We start from the raw sequence: 16,081 nt of genomic DNA, 5'->3' as shown, positions 1-16,081 counted from the left end.
TTTTGTTCCTTAGAAAAAAATATATGCAGAAGTAATGATTAATACTTTTTTAAATTTTTACTGTCCCACAACTGGGAATTTTTCATCACCACCACAGCAAAGAGGACAGTGTAAATTCAGAACATTAGTAAAAAAAACCCAATGCAATAACATAAATATACAGTAGAAAGAAAAATATAATAAATAGATGGGGTGAATTCAAATTCTAACATGCGGGAAGCATAGATATATGAATTTGTTCACTAACTATTAACTAACTATTGTAAAAGGTGTATTGTAAAAAAGCTTACAATGTAAGGATCTATTTAGATTAAATTATATTATATTATATTTAATTAGATTAGATTATGGATTTTTCTGTACATAGATGCATACATGTATTGCTCTGCATCATTGGAGACAACTCCCTTTCTCCCCCTATCTGTCATACACGGGTAAAACAAAAGGAGAGGAGAAAAATGATTCGTTCAATTGCATTATGGGTATTGTAGTTTTAAGCTCAACTGAGTCCAACAAAACGCTAATACTTTGAAACTACAAGTACCACAATCCATTGCGCAGATAAATCTGACGGCCACGGTTGCGGCGTTTTGACAGCGGCAGTCAGCCTCTGACTGTCTCCGGAAGACAGTGCAGTCAGCAGTTTAACGTCAGCTTCGTTTCTTTGTTCACTTTCACACCGTTACTGGCCGTCGTTGACCGCTTCAAATAATGTCCGACGGTGGGGGGACGGAGGAAAACTCCGGCACCATGGAGGTGTCGGCCGTTCAAACGGTCGCTGATACCTCGGTGCTGCAGAAGCATATGAGAAAATTGGTGCCGCTGCTCCTGGAAGATGGCGGCGAGGCCCCGGCCGCTCTGGAAACCGCCCTGGAGGAGAAGAGTGCCGTGGAGCAGATGAAGAAATTTCTGTCGGATCCCCAAGTTCACACCATTCTGGTCGAAAGGAGTGCACTCAAAGGTACTTTTAGCAAGAAAAAGTCAGCTGGCTAATATAATTTGACTAAAAACAGTTATTGTTCTGAACACAATGAGTCTGATGCCGTTAAATTAGTCTCCAACGGAAAACTGAATGCTTGCTAGTTAACGTATTATGACAGCTAGCTAGTATTATTTGACAGTTGGGTCTAAAGCGATGTAAGTTAGCTTGATATCTTTGTCCATCTCATTGTTAAATTAGAAACTACGCCACAATGGGTGGGGAAGAGAAAACCGAGCCAATGGCAACACAGCACACTCCAATGACAGTGGTCGGTGTTAGCTACAATTTTAAGGTGTCACGCTGGTTATTAAGCCGCATTTAATAAATAATTCTTGCTGAGGTGATGTACAATTTAACAAAAGTTAGGGACTCTTCTGTATTTATCAGAAGAAGGGAATGGCCCTTTGAGCCTCCCTGAGTGACTGGGTTAAAATGCATGACCCTCCATTCACCATAAATAACCATATTTCACGGTGTGAGGCTATGAAAGATGCTTCATAAAATAAAAAACACAACTCCATACACAATGCTGAAAAAGTAATCTTAAGTCCCTGCCCCGTTTTGCATCATCCATGCCCCCAGAGTCACTGCAGAGCCTTAAAAAGTCTTTAAATGCATACATTTTTAAAATTAATTTATGAATCTCTTTTTTATTACATTGCATTGTAAAATCTTAAAAAATGGTAACTTGCTGTCACCCAAAAGTCATGTTTTATATTAAATATTTGGTCCAAATTTCTTCCTAACCCCAAGTCTGAGTTTTTTTTCTCCCCCAACTTTGGTTTAAGTGAAATTAGTCTTAAATTTCATTTTGAGTGGAAAAAAAGTCTGTAAAAGTCTTGAATTTCACTTGCAATAAGTTTTGCGAACCTTGCTCCTCTCTCATAATGAACAGTCCCTTAGCACTACCACTTTGTTTCTCATATGCTGTTTATTTTTTAAAGCACATAGGCATAATATTTCCTGACAGCTGTGCTCTACAAAACAGAACGAGCAAACACAGTGCTAATAATAACAACAAAAAACTGCACAAACGTCAAAGTGATAGAAATTCAAAGAAAATGAATCCTTTGTAATGACTCAAAGTCATGTTGTGTGCACCATCTTTTGGTTTTATCATGTGAACTAGCTTGTGTCAATGGACACATTATCTTCTGTTTCCTCCAGACGAATTAATCCTGAGCCTCAGAGCCACTTGGCCTTACCAGTGTTTTATGAGTGCTAAACCTTGATCCCTTGATACTGCACATGATCAGCCACTAAGCCTGAGCCTGTAGGTTTCAGATTCCCAGCCTGAGAGTCTCTCCCCTAGCCCATTATTGTGCACTAAGAATACTGATGCTGCAATGCAGAGAGCACTTTCTTTTCCTGCAAGCCATGATCTCACTTGTAAAGAAGGGTGGGGACTGGATGGAGGCCAGAATGCACTGTCATCCTACTGTAACAAGGCTTATTATGCTCAGATAAACTAAACTCCTGTCTTGCATTCAGATGATTTATTTTTACCATGAGCAGCAGAGTATATTTGGTTGGCTTTGACCAAGTCTTATCTATCGATCAGTCTTATCTACTTGCTGCATGCCATATGTACTAAAAACTTGATTTCAACTTGAACATTTCTGTTGCAAAACATTCATTAATCATTGATTATTGGGTGTTTTTTTCATGATTTAATGGGTTTTCAGTTTACTTGATAAAATAAGACATATATTTTATTTGTTCTCCACACAGAGGATGTTGGAGATGAAGGAGAAGAGGAGAAGGAGTGCATCACTTACAACATCAGCGTTGACATACATTATGGGGTGAAGTCCAACAGGTAAATGATGCATCTAATGCACTGAACAGAGGTCTTCTTTTACCAGTAAAACCCTCCTTCATTTTCTCCAAAAGATTATTTTAATTTACTGTATAGCACTCAGCTTTCACTGAAGTTCTGTTAATTTGGAACTCTGATTGTTTTTGCTATTTTGTCCCCTGCAGCTTGGCTTTCATCAAGAGAACAGGAGTCATTGACGCAGACAAGCCCATATCAACCCAAGTGCGAGTTCTCACTTTGAGTGAGGATTCCCCCTACGAAACACTCCACTCTTTCATCAGCAATGCTGTCTCTCCTTTCTTTAAGTCCTACATCCGCGAGTCTGGCAAGGCAGACAGGTAAGCCTCAAAATTAGTCTTTATATTGTGATTGAAAACTGTGCAACAAGTAAAGTGAATCTCGAACTCTGCTTGGAGGAATTATTGATGGACAATTCTTTTGCACTGTCATGTCTGTCCTAACCCTTTAGAGATGGGGATAAAATGGCTCCCTCAGTGGAGAAGAAGATTGCTGAGCTGGAGATGGGCCTTCTCCACCTGCAGCAGAACATCGAGATTCCCGAAATCAGCCTGCTCATCCATCCCATCATCTCAAACATCGCCAAGCAGTGCAATGAGCGCGGGGAGAAGCCCAAAGTCACTGACTTTGGTGACAAAGTAGAGGACCCAACCTTCCTTAACCAGCTGCAATCTGGAGTCAACCGCTGGATCAGGGAGATCCAGAAGGTTAGAGGCCTTCCTGTATTCTCATCTCATATTATATGTGAGAGATGAAAAGGTTTTCTTCTCTTATACTCACCACTGGGTTTATTTGTCACCCATTTATCAGGTGACAAAGCTCGATCGTGACCCAGCTTCAGGCACAGCCTTGCAGGAGATCAGTTTCTGGCTGAATCTGGAGAGAGCCCTCAACAGGATCCAGGAGAAGAGAGAGAGCCCCGAGGTTCTGCTCACACTGGACATCCTCAAACACGGCAAGCGTTTCCACGCTACTGTCAGCTTTGACACCGACACTGGTGAGTGACAGTCATTCTCAACAATTTTTCCTTTGCTTCTTTCATTCTGCTACCTCTAATGGCAGTATTACCAATACAGTATGATTTTTTCTTCATCCTTTTTTTTTTTTCTTTTTTTTTTTTTTTCTTACTCCTCACAGGTCTGAAACAGGCTGTGGAAACCGTCAATGACTACAATCCTCTGATGAAGGATTTCCCTCTCAATGACCTGCTCTCTGCTTCGGAGCTTGATAAGATCCGCCAGGCTCTGATGGCCATATTCACTCACTTGAAAAAGATCAGGAACACCAAGTACCCTATCCAGAGAGCACTGCGTCTGGTAGAAGCCATCTCCAGGGACTTGAGCTCCCAGCTCCTTAAGGTGTTGGGCACCAGGAAGCTTATGCATGTCGCCTACGAGGAGTTTGAAAAGGTTGGTGTTGTTTGGCCTCTAACATAAACTAAAACTTTTGTTATTTTTCCCACAGAAGTACACTCTTAATCAGGCTACTCAAAATATTCTGCATCTTCCTAAATATCCTTTTAAAACTTAAACTGTGCAGGTGATGGTGGCATGCTTCGAGGTGTTCCAGACCTGGGAGGATGAGTATGAGAAACTGCAGGTGCTTCTGAGGGACATTGTGAAGAGAAAGAGAGAGGAGAACCTGAAGATGGTGTGGCGTTTGAGCCCCGCCCACAGGAAGCTTCAATCACGTCTGGATCATATGAGACGTTTCAGACGGCAACACGAGCAGTTGAGGGCTGTCATTGTCCGTGTGCTGAGGCCTCAGGTAAAGACCAGCATGTCTTGCTGTTATTTACCTCTTTCATGATCACTTTAATGTCGATTTCTATTGAATACTGATAGAAAATGTGGTTTAATCCACACTTTATTGACAAACATTTAACGTTTGTTTCCAGGTTTCTGCTGTGCCACAACATGCCCCTGGCGAGACAGTTGAGCCTCAAGACATGAAGGTAGCTGGAGTTCTCTTTGATGCTGCTGACGCCAATGCCATTGAGGAGGTCAACCTGGCATATGAGAATGTCAAAGAGGTCGACGGTCTGGATGTCTCTAAGGAAGGCATGGAAGCCTGGGAAGCTGCCATGAAGCGCTACGACGAACGCATTGACCGCGTGGAGACCCGTATCACTGCCCGCCTGCGTGACCAGCTGGGAACCGCCAAGAACGCCAATGAGATGTTCCGCATCTTCTCTCGCTTCAACGCTCTCTTTGTGCGCCCCCACATCCGCGGTGCCATCCGAGAGTACCAGACGCAGCTCATCCAGCGTGTGAAAGATGACATTGAGTCGCTGCATGACAAGTTCAAAGTGCAGTATCCTCAGAGCCAGGCCTGCAAGATGAGCCATGTCCGAGACCTGCCACCTGTTTCTGGCTCCATCATCTGGGCCAAGCAGATCGACCGTCAGCTGACTGCGTATATGAAGAGAGTGGAGGATGTTCTGGGAAAAGGCTGGGAGAACCACGTGGAGGGGCTGAAGCTGAAGCAGGATGGAGATAGCTTCAGGGCTAAACTCAATACTCAAGAGATTTTCGATGACTGGGCCCGCAAGGTATGGAACTGATCGTAGACATAAATATAGTGAAGCTATATTTATTTTTGAATAAATATTAAAGAAATGTTTTTGTCTCTTTCAAAGCATATTTGTATTTTTGCCATTTCTTCTGTTACTAAATATTTGTTACTCTTTTATTCTGCAAATCAGGTGCAGCAGCGTAACCTTGGCGTGTCTGGCCGCATCTTCACAATCGAGAGTACTCGTGCCCGTGGACGCACTGGAAACATGCTCAAGCTTAAAGTCAACTTCCTCCCAGAGATCATCACCTTGTCCAAAGAGGTCCGCAACCTCAAGTGGTTGAGCTTCCGTGTTCCTTTGGCCATTGTCAACAAAGCCCACCAAGCTAACCAGCTGTACCCGTTTGCCATCTCTTTGATCGAGAGTGTGCGCACCTACGAGCGCACTTGTGAGAAGGTGGAGGAGAGGTCCTCCATCTCCCTGCTGGTGGCTGGACTGAAGAAGGAGGTTCAGGCTCTCATTACTGAAGGCATCACTCTGGTCTGGGAGTCCTACAAGCTGGATCCTTATGTTCAGAGGCTGGCTGAGACAGTGTTCAACTTCCAGGAGAAGGTCAGTGTGTCATTACAAAATGATTACATACTCGAGTAAAGGCCGTCCTCCTTATCGCCCCATACACTCATTCTAATATATTTTTTTTCTGCTGTGGGTTGTTTCCAGGTGGACGACCTCTTGCTGATTGAAGAGAAAATTGATCTTGAGGTTCGCTCTCTGGAGACTTGCATGTTTGAGAACAAGACCTTTTCCGACATCCTCAACAGAGTCCAGAAGGCTGTGGACGACCTCAATCTCCACTCCTATTCCAACCTGCCCATCTGGGTCAACAAGCTTGACATTGAGGTTGGCGTCACAAAGCAATACAACAATTATTTGTTTTTCTTGTTCAGTTCAGTTGTGACCATTTTGAGTCAGAATAAAATAACTTTGAATCTTTGTTTCTTTTTACATGTAGTTGGCCAGAGTGTTTTGTAACAGGGTTAATTTTCATTTTCTTTTTATAGATTGAACGTATTTTGGGAGTGCGCCTGCAGGCTGGCCTTAAGGCCTGGACCCAGGTGCTCCGTGGCCAGGTAGAGGACAAAGCTGATGTGGACATGGACACAGAGGCTCCACAAGTGAGCCACAAACCTGGAGGGGAGCCAAAGATCAAGGTAGCCATCATGACTGTTGTAACTCTTATGTCATAGTAAAACCTATGTCATGTTTTGTTTAATGACAATACATTTCTGATTAAAAAAACAACAACAAACAACTAACTATAACAACTTTGGATTCCCGCACACAGCTCACTATCATTTGTAACAAACTATTCTGTCATTTTCTTTTCTCAGAATGTTATCCACGAGCTGAGGATTACTAACCAGGTGATCTACCTGAACCCACCAATTGAAGACTGTCGCTACAAGCTCTACCAGGAAATGTTTGCCTGGAAGATGGTCATCCTTTCTCTTCCCAGGATTCAGAGCCAGAGATACCAGGTAGAGATGTCTGAACAGTTTAAGTTGTAGGGCTTCCATTCCCACGTCAGAAAGCCAGAACAAGCTTTTTTTAACAGTGTAGCAAATAAACATAGCTCAAGTTATTTTATTTATTTCAAATATGTTATATATAGAGATGTATATGAATGCATATTACACTTGTGCTGTTGATTTGATCTAAGCAAATGCATCCTTCCTCACCAGGTGGGAGTCCACTACGAGCTGTCGGAGGAGGAGAAGTTCTACAGAAATGCTCTGACCAGGATGCCGGATGGCCCTGCAGCCTTAGAGGAGGCCTACAATGCGGTTGAAGACATTGTCAATGAGGTGGAGCAGTATGTCAAGGTAAGAGATATCTACAGTGTGTTGTCATACCTTAGGTTTACTTCTGATAGAATAACATTGTTTGAGAAGCAGCTTTAAAACAATCACATACCAAATTATTTTCTTCTGTACTGTCGCTTCTGCCTTTATATCATAAACATGCGGAATATACACTGTCATGTATATTAGTTGGTGAGTATTGATTTTTTTCTTTGTTGTATCTGTGCAGGTCTGGCTGCAGTACCAGTGCTTGTGGGACATGCAAGCTGAGAACATCTACAACCGCCTGGGTGAAGACCTCACCAAGTGGCAGGCCCTGCTGGTCCAGATCCGCAAAGCACGTGGAACCTTTGACAATGCTGAGACACGCAAAGAGTTTGGACCTGTGGTCATCGACTATGGCAAGGTAATAATAATTGACAGTTGTAGGTGCTGTATTTGAAAAATGTTTCTCAAAAGGCAGTTGCTTGGAAAATGTCAAGTCATGTGCTTACATGACATGATCTTCAAAACAAGACATTTCAGACAAAATCTTATACATTTTAACAATTCTGAGGGACATTTCTAATTGAACCGCCTTAATTTGCAAATTTGTTTCATAAAAGTGCATATCTGAAATACATAGTTATTTGCTGCTCCATCTTCTGCATTGAGTGTCCTTTTGTATGTCTTTGGGCTATTTGTTAATTATTGTTGTTCTAACAACAGGTCCAGTCAAAGGTGAACCTGAAGTATGACTCCTGGCACAAAGAAGTGCTCAGCAAGTTTGGCCAGATGCTTGGCCAGAACATGCAGGACTTCCATGCCCAGATCTCCAAGGTAAGGCATAAAATTATTGAGCATTAATTTCTACGAGACATTGAACAGAATATCATTCTATGAACTGGATTATTTTCCTTATCCCCTTTCTTTTTCTTAAACAGTCCCGTCAAGAACTGGAGCAACATTCTGTGGATACGGCTAGCACCTCAGATGCTGTCAACTTCATAACATATGTCCAGACCCTGAAGCGCAAGATCAAACAGTTTGAGAAAAATGTGGACGTAAGTACGCTAAAACTTTCAGTATTCTTACTTTTATTCGCTGGTATCATTGCGTGCCTTATTAAAACAGTTTAGGGTTGTAATCAGATTCTCCCTTCTTCTGCCTGTAGTTGTTCCGTAACGGACAGCGTTTGCTGGAAAAGCAGAGATTCCAGTTCCCTCCATCTTGGCTTTACATCGACAATATTGAAGGAGAATGGGGCGCCTTCAGTGACATAATGAAGCGCAAGGATACAGCTATCCAGCAGCAGGTGGCCAACCTGCAGATGAAAATCGTCCAGGAGGACAAAGCTGTGGAAAACCGCACCACTGACTTGCTCAATGAGTGGGAGAAGACCAAACCAGTAGCTGTAAGAGAAATGGAATCATATAATGAATGTTTAACTTAAATACTTTTTTTGTTGTTGTTTTTTTGTTTTTAAAGCATTTATTTTTGAAACTGAAAAAAACTTGAAAGAAAAATCATTAGATCTTTTAAAACTGAATTACTTTACTTTTTAAAGTTTAACTGGTTATCTGTTTCAACAGGGTAACCTGCGTCCAGAGGAGGCGCTTCAGTCTCTGACGATCTACGAAGGCAACTTTGGCCGTCTGAAGGTTGAAAGGGAGAAGTGTGCCCGAGCCAAAGAAGCCCTTGAGCTCACAGACACTGGCCTGCTCAGCGGCAGTGAAGAAAGGGTGCAGGTAATGCCAGCAAACATTTTAAATCGCTCCATTATTGTCCCTTACAGCTCCCATGTTTTACTTTTATAGGTGTTCTGAAACCACAGCAGTGCCATAAAGAAATGCATTTTTTGAATAGTTTCTGTCTTTGTTGCAATTTGAAGGTGGCATTAGAGGAGCTGCATGACCTGAAGGAGGTTTGGTCCGAGCTGTCAAAGGTCTGGGAGCAGATCGACCAGATGAAAGAACAGCCGTGGGTTTCTGTACAGCCTCGCAAGGTAACAAATCCACAATAATCATTCAGTAAAATTGAATGTCTTCTGCTTATTTGGGAAATACTTAGCATATAACTTTTCTTGCGTTTGCATTTTGTTTTTAGCTTCGTCAGAGTCTGGATGGTCTTCTGAACCAGCTGAAGAACTTCCAGGCAAGACTGAGGCAGTATGCTTCCTACGAGTACGTCCAGAGGCTGCTTAAAGGATACCTGAAGGTCAGGCATCTATTCTGTTTTCTACCAAGCTTATATTTTGACTTGCAAGAAAACTTAAAAATGGGTTATTTAATTCTCTGCCTATTCCTTTTTTCTCACCAGGTTAACATGTTGGTGATTGAGCTGAAATCAGAGGCTCTGAAGGACCGCCACTGGAAGCAGCTGATGAAGCGTTTGCATGTTAACTGGGTGCCATCAGAGTTGACCTTGGGACAGATCTGGGATGTGGATCTGCAGAAGAATGAGATGGTCGTGAAGGACGTTCTCCTGGTGGCTCAGGGAGAGATGGCTTTGGAGGAGTTCCTTAAACAGGTAAAGAGGGAGGGCACTCAAGAGATTATACAGTGTGGTTGTGATGCTCATAAGAACAACTAGCAGTTTTTAAAAGATTAATCTGTAGCTTCCAATCTAAATGATTGTAAATTAGTCTCTTGTTTGTAGACCTTTTGATAATAATTCACTGGTTTTGGTCTTCAGATCCGTGAAGTGTGGAACTCATATGAGCTCGACCTGGTCAACTACCAGAACAAGTGTCGTCTGATCAGAGGTTGGGATGACCTCTTCAACAAGGTCAAAGAACATATTAACAGCGTGTCGGCCATGAAGTTGTCTCCGTACTACAAGGTAAACAGAATAACATCTTGTGTTCTTCAGTTTGAGATTAAACAAAGTTTTTAGAACCGCATCAACATCATGTTCTTCTTCTTTATTTCCTCCCAGGTGTTTGAGGAAGACGCCCTGAGCTGGGAGGACAAGCTGAATCGCATCATGGCTCTGTTTGACGTTTGGATTGATGTCCAGCGTCGTTGGGTCTATCTGGAAGGCATTTTCACCGGCAGTGCTGACATCAAACATCTGCTACCTGTAGAAACCCAGAGATTCCAGAGGTAAATGAGGCACTTACTTTTGCATTTTATTTTAACATATTAGAATTTATTTGTAAATTTCAACAGACAGAAGCTATTGGTAATCTGCCTCCAGTTAATACTGTAACAATATTTATGGCTAGATCCGACTTTAATTTGTTTCTCTGTCTTTATTTCACAGTATCAGCACAGAGTTCTTGGCACTGATGAAGAAAGTAACAAAGTCTCCTTTAGTGATGGATGTGCTGAATATTCAGGGAGTGCAGAGGTCTCTGGAGCGACTGGCTGACCTTCTGGGAAAAATCCAGAAAGCTCTTGGAGAGTATCTGGAGAGAGAGCGATCGTCATTCCCTAGGTAAGATGCGGGATGAAGGGACTGCACATTGTTGTTGACTTGCATACAGAACATGAAACTAAGACGTTAATGATTATTGTAAATACTTGGAACCGCTTTCTCTGATTCGCATATCATTTTATTAACAAACCTTAACTGATCCGTCACGCTCTTTTTGATTCCAGGTTCTACTTTGTTGGAGACGAGGACCTGCTTGAAATCATCGGCAACAGCAAGAATGTGGCCAAACTGCAGAAGCACTTCAAGAAAATGTTTGCTGGTGTTTCCAGCATCCTGCTCAACGAGGACAACACAGTGGTGCTGGGAATCTCCTCCCGCGAGGGTGAGGAGATTCTCTACAAGACACCAGTCTCCATCACAGACCACCCCAAAATCAACGAGTGGCTGACGCTGGTGGAGAAGGAGATGAGGGTGACTCTGGCTAAGCTGTTAGCCGAGTCTGTCACAGAAGTTGCATCCTTCAACAAGGGCACAGCCATTGACCTGAGTCAGTACATCAACTGGATTGATCGTTACCAGGTTGGTATTGAGAGCATTTATTCTACACACAGAATTATTCAGCATATGGAATCAGGCAGTGCTTTAATTTCCCTTGATCTGTTTCTTCTCTTCACAGGCCCAGTTGGTGGTCCTCTCCACTCAGATTGCCTGGTCCGAGAACATTGAGTCTGCCTTGACCACCATCTCTGGCGGTGGAGACATGGCACCCATGCAGGGAGTGCTGTCAAATGTGCAGGCCACCCTCAACGTGTTGGCTGACACCGTGCTGATGGAGCAGCCACCACTCCGCAGGAGGAAACTGGAGCACTTGGTAAAAGGGAATTTTTAAAAAACACATTTTTTAACTAGTGTTGTCCAAGAATACTGTCTTAAATCCCTCTTCTGCTCTATTCTAGATCACTGAGCTGGTGCACCAACGTGATGTGACCAGGACTCTGATCAAGAACAAGATCGACAACCCCAAGTCCTTTGAGTGGCTCAGCCAGATGCGCTTCTACTTTGACCCCAAGCAGACGGATGTCCTGCAACAGCTGTCCATTCAGATGGCCAACGCCAAGTTCAACTATGGCTTCGAGTACTTGGGTGTCCAGGACAAACTTGTCCAGACCCCACTGACAGACCGCTGCTATCTCACCATGACCCAGGCTCTGGAAGCCCGCCTTGGAGGATCACCCTTTGGTATGCAACCTTTTTTTTTGTAATCATAGAAAATAGATTTTAAGAAAACTATGGGTTTATATATAGAGCAATCAACCTAACTGTAATTGTCCTTCATTTAGGTCCTGCTGGCACAGGAAAGACTGAGTCAGTGAAAGCCCTTGGACACCAGCTGGGCCGCTTCGTCCTGGTGTTCAACTGTGATGAGACGTTTGACTTCCAGGTACATAACTGCACTCAGCAATCACAACAAACCATGAGAGATCAGTCATACAGCAGTCTTTTTTTAATATTGTTCATTTAATTTACAAACCTTTTTTGTTGACTTCCTGTTTTTTAGGCCATGGGTCGTATCTTCGTGGGTCTGTGCCAGGTGGGAGCATGGGGCTGCTTCGACGAGTTCAATCGTCTGGAGGAGAGAATGCTCTCTGCCGTGTCCCAGCAGGTCCAGTACATCCAGGTGGCCTTGAGGGAGCACAGCAACCCCAACAGAGACAAGAGTACGTATTATATGTGTGGGAACTCGTGTCATGATACGTAAGGAGGCTGTCCCTTTTAAGAAAGTGTCCACATTCAACTTAGTGCCAATATGCCGCAGAGTAAAATTTTTAAAATTTAGATGTGACACAGCAAATCAGTGTGTCACCACCATGTTTTATCAAAATTTTACAAGAGGACTGCATTGTAAACAAGTACACGTGTCACCCCCCTCAGGTGTACCAGTCACCACCGAGCTCCTGAACAAGCAGGTGAAGGTGAGTCCGGAAATGGCCATCTTCATCACTATGAACCCTGGCTACGCTGGCCGCTCCAACCTGCCGGACAATCTGAAGAAGCTGTTCCGTAGTTTGGCCATGACCAAGCCCGACCGCCAGCTCATCGCCCAGGTCATGCTCTACTCTCAAGGTTTCCGCACAGCCGAGATCCTCGCCAAGAAGATCGTGCCCTTCTTCAAGTATGTACTGTTTAAGAAAATTGTACACTTCAAGAAAATGTTGTGTGTTTCCTTTCTGAATTTATCCTATGCCTCTATTTCAGGCTGTGTGATGAGCAGCTGTCTTCTCAGAGTCACTACGACTTTGGGCTCCGAGCTCTCAAGAGCGTGCTGATCAGTGCTGGCAATGTCAAGCGTGAGCGCATCCAGAAGATCAAAAGAGAGAAGCTTGAGCGCGGAGAGGACGTCGATGAGAATGAGATCGCCGAGAATCTTCCTGAACAGGAGGTATAGAAAGTTAAACAGTGTAGGGCGTGAAACTCTGACAAATTTGTTTTTAGACTACAGCCAGAATTTGAGGCGTTTGAGTGGTTATTTCACTCTGTGTCTTGTTACTGTAGATTCTGATCCAGAGTGTTTGCGAGACCATGGTTCCCAAGCTGGTGGCGGAGGACATCCCTCTGCTGTTTAGCCTGCTGTCAGACGTCTTCCCTGGTGTCCAGTACATGCGTGGAGAGATGACCGCTCTGAGGGAGGAGCTGAAGAAAGTCTGTGCAGAGATGTACCTCACCTACGGAGACGGTGATGATGTGGGCAGCATGTGGGTGGAGAAGGTATGTAGCTAAACAGAGTCAACATTGAATCTAATTTAGTGTGCTTAGAAATAGTGAGAAGTATCCTACATAGCATGACAGTGCAGTTTTCATAGTGCTTGCATGGTAAGAAATTACTCTCATTTTTCGAAACTTTGTCATTCATCTCCAGGTGCTCCAGTTGTTCCAGATCACACAGATCAACCACGGTCTGATGATGGTGGGACCATCCGGTAGTGGGAAGACCATGGCATGGAGGGTGCTGCTCAAGGCCCTGGAGAGGCTGGAGGGTGTTGAGGGTGTGGCCCACATCATCGACCCCAAGGCCATCAGCAAGGACCACCTGTACGGAACCCTGGACCCCAACACCCGTGAATGGACAGATGGCTTGTTCACACACATCCTCAGAAAGTGAGTTCTCTAACACATTTCATTGTTCAAAGTGTAAATCAAGTCATTTTTCCTTTTCAAAAATAAAGTAATATATTTTTTCTGTCAATTTCAGGATCATTGACAATGTTCGAGGTGAACTGCAGAAGCGTCAGTGGATCATCTTTGATGGTGATGTTGACCCTGAGTGGGTTGAAAATCTCAACTCTGTCCTGGATGACAACAAGCTGCTCACCCTTCCCAATGGAGAGCGTCTCAGCTTGCCACCAAATGTAGGAGCACAGCGCCTCAAACACAGATGACAGTTTTAGCTGGCGAAAGCTTGCTGCATTGATCTGGAATTATTCCTTCCCTTTCTCTACAGGTGCGTGTCATGTTTGAAGTACAGGACCTGAAATACGCCACCCTGGCCACTGTGTCTCGCTGCGGTATGGTCTGGTTTAGTGAGGATGTCCTCAGCACCGACATGATCTTCAACCACTTCCTGGCTCGCATTCGCAGCATCCCATTGGACGAGGGAGAGGATGAAGCTCAGCGCCAGAGGAAGGGCACAGAAGACGAGGACGAGGCTGCATCACCAATGTTGCAGGTAATTAATGGGAAGAAAATTAACACAAAAAAAAAAAAAGATGGCAGCTGTTAAATAGAGAAGAAAAATGTCCTTACTTCTGATGTCCATCTATGTTCTACTTTAGATTCAGCGTGATTCTGCAGCTATCCTGCAGCCGTACTTCACCTCCACAGGTCTGGTGATCAAGGCCTTAGAGCACGCCTCCAAGATGGAGCACATCATGGACTTCACCCGCCTGCGCTGCCTGGGTTCCCTGTTCTCAATGCTGCATCAAGCCTGCCGTAATGTTGCGCTCTACAACAACAACCACCCTGACTTCCCCATGCCCATTGATCAGCTGGAGAGATACATGCAGGTAATGTTCTGCTTTCTGCTCTCCATATAACTTGATTATTGAGACGCATACATTTTACTGTTGGAACTTAATCACTGCAAAAATAAATGCCTTTTTTTAATCAAATACATTTTGTGGCATTGTCCCTCTACAGAAATATCTGATCTACGCTGTTCTGTGGTCCTTCTCTGGTGACGGACGGCTGAAGATGAGGGCTGAGCTCGGAGAGTACATCCGTCGCATCACCACTGTTCCTCTCCCAGCTGCTCCCAATGTCCCCATCATTGACTACGAGGTACAGCCTATTTGGGTCGAACAGATATTGATTTTTGTCTTGAGTAAATTTAAAAGAAAATGTTTGACTCTCTGTATCTGCACAGAATCCATGAAGGCGAACCAAAACTTTTGCAGTCTTTTAATTTTAGAATAACAATCGATTGCATTGTTTTTTCCACGTTGTGCAGGTGTGCATCTCAGGTGAATGGCAGTCTTGGCAGGGCAAGGTGCCCCAGATTGAGGTAGAGACCCACAAGGTGGCATCTCCTGATGTTGTGGTTCCCACGCTGGATACAGTTCGCCATGAGGCATTGCTGTACACATGGCTGGCAGAGCACAAACCGCTGGTGCTGTGTGGACCTCCTGGCTCTGGAAAGACTATGACTCTGTTCAGTGCCCTCAGAGCCTTACCTGATATGGAGGTGAGATATAACGATGTATTATAAATCTTAATCAGTTTAGCCTGAATTTTAAGTTTAACCTCGAATTTGAATGTACCAGAAAGCTCTTACACGTCCCTCAAATTGATTTAAAATGTTCAATTAGCTATGTATAGTGGAATTTCCTAAACTGCTGAATGAATACCAATTAACTGTTAAGATTAGAAAAAATATTTTGTAATTGTCAACATTTGTAATTTCCAATTTTTCCGTCTGCTCTCCACCAGGTTGTAGGTCTGAACTTCTCCAGTGCCACCACTCCAGAGCTGCTGCTGAAGACCTTTGATCATTACTGTGAGTACCGCCGTACCCCCAACGGCGTGGTCCTTGCCCCCGTCCAGCTGGGCAAATGGCTGGTGTTGTTCTGTGATGAGATCAATCTGCCAGACATGGACAAGTATGGCACACAGAGAGTCATCTCTTTCCTCAGACAGGTATGAGCCATTGTTTACAATCTGCAATTTTATGTTCCCTTTTTGCTTTTTTTCAGCAAAACCTTGTCTATTTTAAGGGGCATTGAATATACTGAAATTATTGCAGCATTAAATATAATATTGAAATACCTCCTTGAATGTTAAAAGATCCCGTTATTTTGTCTTTGCAGATGGTGGAACATGGAGGTTTCTACCGCACCTCAGACCAGACCTGGGTCAAACTGGAGAGAATCCAGTTTGTTGGAGCCTGTAATCCTCCCACTGACCCCGGCAGAAAGCCTCTCACTCACAGGTACAGTACCCAGACCGATTAGAGCAATAGTGTAAATGATGCTATG

General features: G+C 43.7%; 1 protein-coding gene across 2 annotated transcripts in view; it reads left to right on the top strand.

Moving 5' to 3' along the window:
* Positions 1 to 591: 591 nt before the first annotated feature.
* The window catches only part of dync1h1 (dynein, cytoplasmic 1, heavy chain 1), a 31,157-nt gene continuing 15,667 nt past the window's right edge, over positions 592 to 16,081 (top strand). For both annotated transcript variants that reach the window (XM_088087137.1, XM_042500303.2), the window contains exons 1-40: positions 592 to 961; positions 2,714 to 2,801; positions 2,966 to 3,139; positions 3,271 to 3,526; positions 3,630 to 3,816; positions 3,957 to 4,228; positions 4,359 to 4,586; positions 4,717 to 5,370; positions 5,524 to 5,946; positions 6,055 to 6,234; positions 6,396 to 6,545; positions 6,726 to 6,872; positions 7,077 to 7,217; positions 7,426 to 7,602; positions 7,905 to 8,015; positions 8,120 to 8,239; positions 8,350 to 8,589; positions 8,768 to 8,923; positions 9,067 to 9,180; positions 9,282 to 9,392; positions 9,495 to 9,704; positions 9,870 to 10,016; positions 10,113 to 10,279; positions 10,440 to 10,613; positions 10,778 to 11,132; positions 11,230 to 11,424; positions 11,510 to 11,792; positions 11,894 to 11,994; positions 12,112 to 12,271; positions 12,486 to 12,726; positions 12,810 to 12,993; positions 13,107 to 13,319; positions 13,471 to 13,709; positions 13,804 to 13,960; positions 14,053 to 14,277; positions 14,384 to 14,614; positions 14,748 to 14,888; positions 15,058 to 15,291; positions 15,537 to 15,743; positions 15,914 to 16,035. In XM_088087137.1, the coding sequence (XP_087943263.1) occupies positions 712 to 961; positions 2,714 to 2,801; positions 2,966 to 3,139; positions 3,271 to 3,526; positions 3,630 to 3,816; positions 3,957 to 4,228; positions 4,359 to 4,586; positions 4,717 to 5,370; positions 5,524 to 5,946; positions 6,055 to 6,234; positions 6,396 to 6,545; positions 6,726 to 6,872; positions 7,077 to 7,217; positions 7,426 to 7,602; positions 7,905 to 8,015; positions 8,120 to 8,239; positions 8,350 to 8,589; positions 8,768 to 8,923; positions 9,067 to 9,180; positions 9,282 to 9,392; positions 9,495 to 9,704; positions 9,870 to 10,016; positions 10,113 to 10,279; positions 10,440 to 10,613; positions 10,778 to 11,132; positions 11,230 to 11,424; positions 11,510 to 11,792; positions 11,894 to 11,994; positions 12,112 to 12,271; positions 12,486 to 12,726; positions 12,810 to 12,993; positions 13,107 to 13,319; positions 13,471 to 13,709; positions 13,804 to 13,960; positions 14,053 to 14,277; positions 14,384 to 14,614; positions 14,748 to 14,888; positions 15,058 to 15,291; positions 15,537 to 15,743; positions 15,914 to 16,035 (8,165 nt within the window). In that variant the 5' untranslated portion in view covers positions 592 to 711. The remainder of the gene's footprint in view (positions 962 to 2,713; positions 2,802 to 2,965; positions 3,140 to 3,270; positions 3,527 to 3,629; positions 3,817 to 3,956; positions 4,229 to 4,358; positions 4,587 to 4,716; positions 5,371 to 5,523; positions 5,947 to 6,054; positions 6,235 to 6,395; positions 6,546 to 6,725; positions 6,873 to 7,076; positions 7,218 to 7,425; positions 7,603 to 7,904; positions 8,016 to 8,119; positions 8,240 to 8,349; positions 8,590 to 8,767; positions 8,924 to 9,066; positions 9,181 to 9,281; positions 9,393 to 9,494; positions 9,705 to 9,869; positions 10,017 to 10,112; positions 10,280 to 10,439; positions 10,614 to 10,777; positions 11,133 to 11,229; positions 11,425 to 11,509; positions 11,793 to 11,893; positions 11,995 to 12,111; positions 12,272 to 12,485; positions 12,727 to 12,809; positions 12,994 to 13,106; positions 13,320 to 13,470; positions 13,710 to 13,803; positions 13,961 to 14,052; positions 14,278 to 14,383; positions 14,615 to 14,747; positions 14,889 to 15,057; positions 15,292 to 15,536; positions 15,744 to 15,913; positions 16,036 to 16,081) is intronic.

Source organism: Plectropomus leopardus, chromosome 14 (genome assembly GCF_026936395.1).
Source record: "Plectropomus leopardus strain MGB_pleo_1.0 chromosome 14, ASM2693639v1, whole genome shotgun sequence".
Lineage (NCBI taxonomy): Eukaryota > Metazoa > Chordata > Actinopteri > Perciformes > Serranidae > Plectropomus > Plectropomus leopardus.
This window is presented reverse-complemented; position numbering and strand designations above follow the sequence as displayed.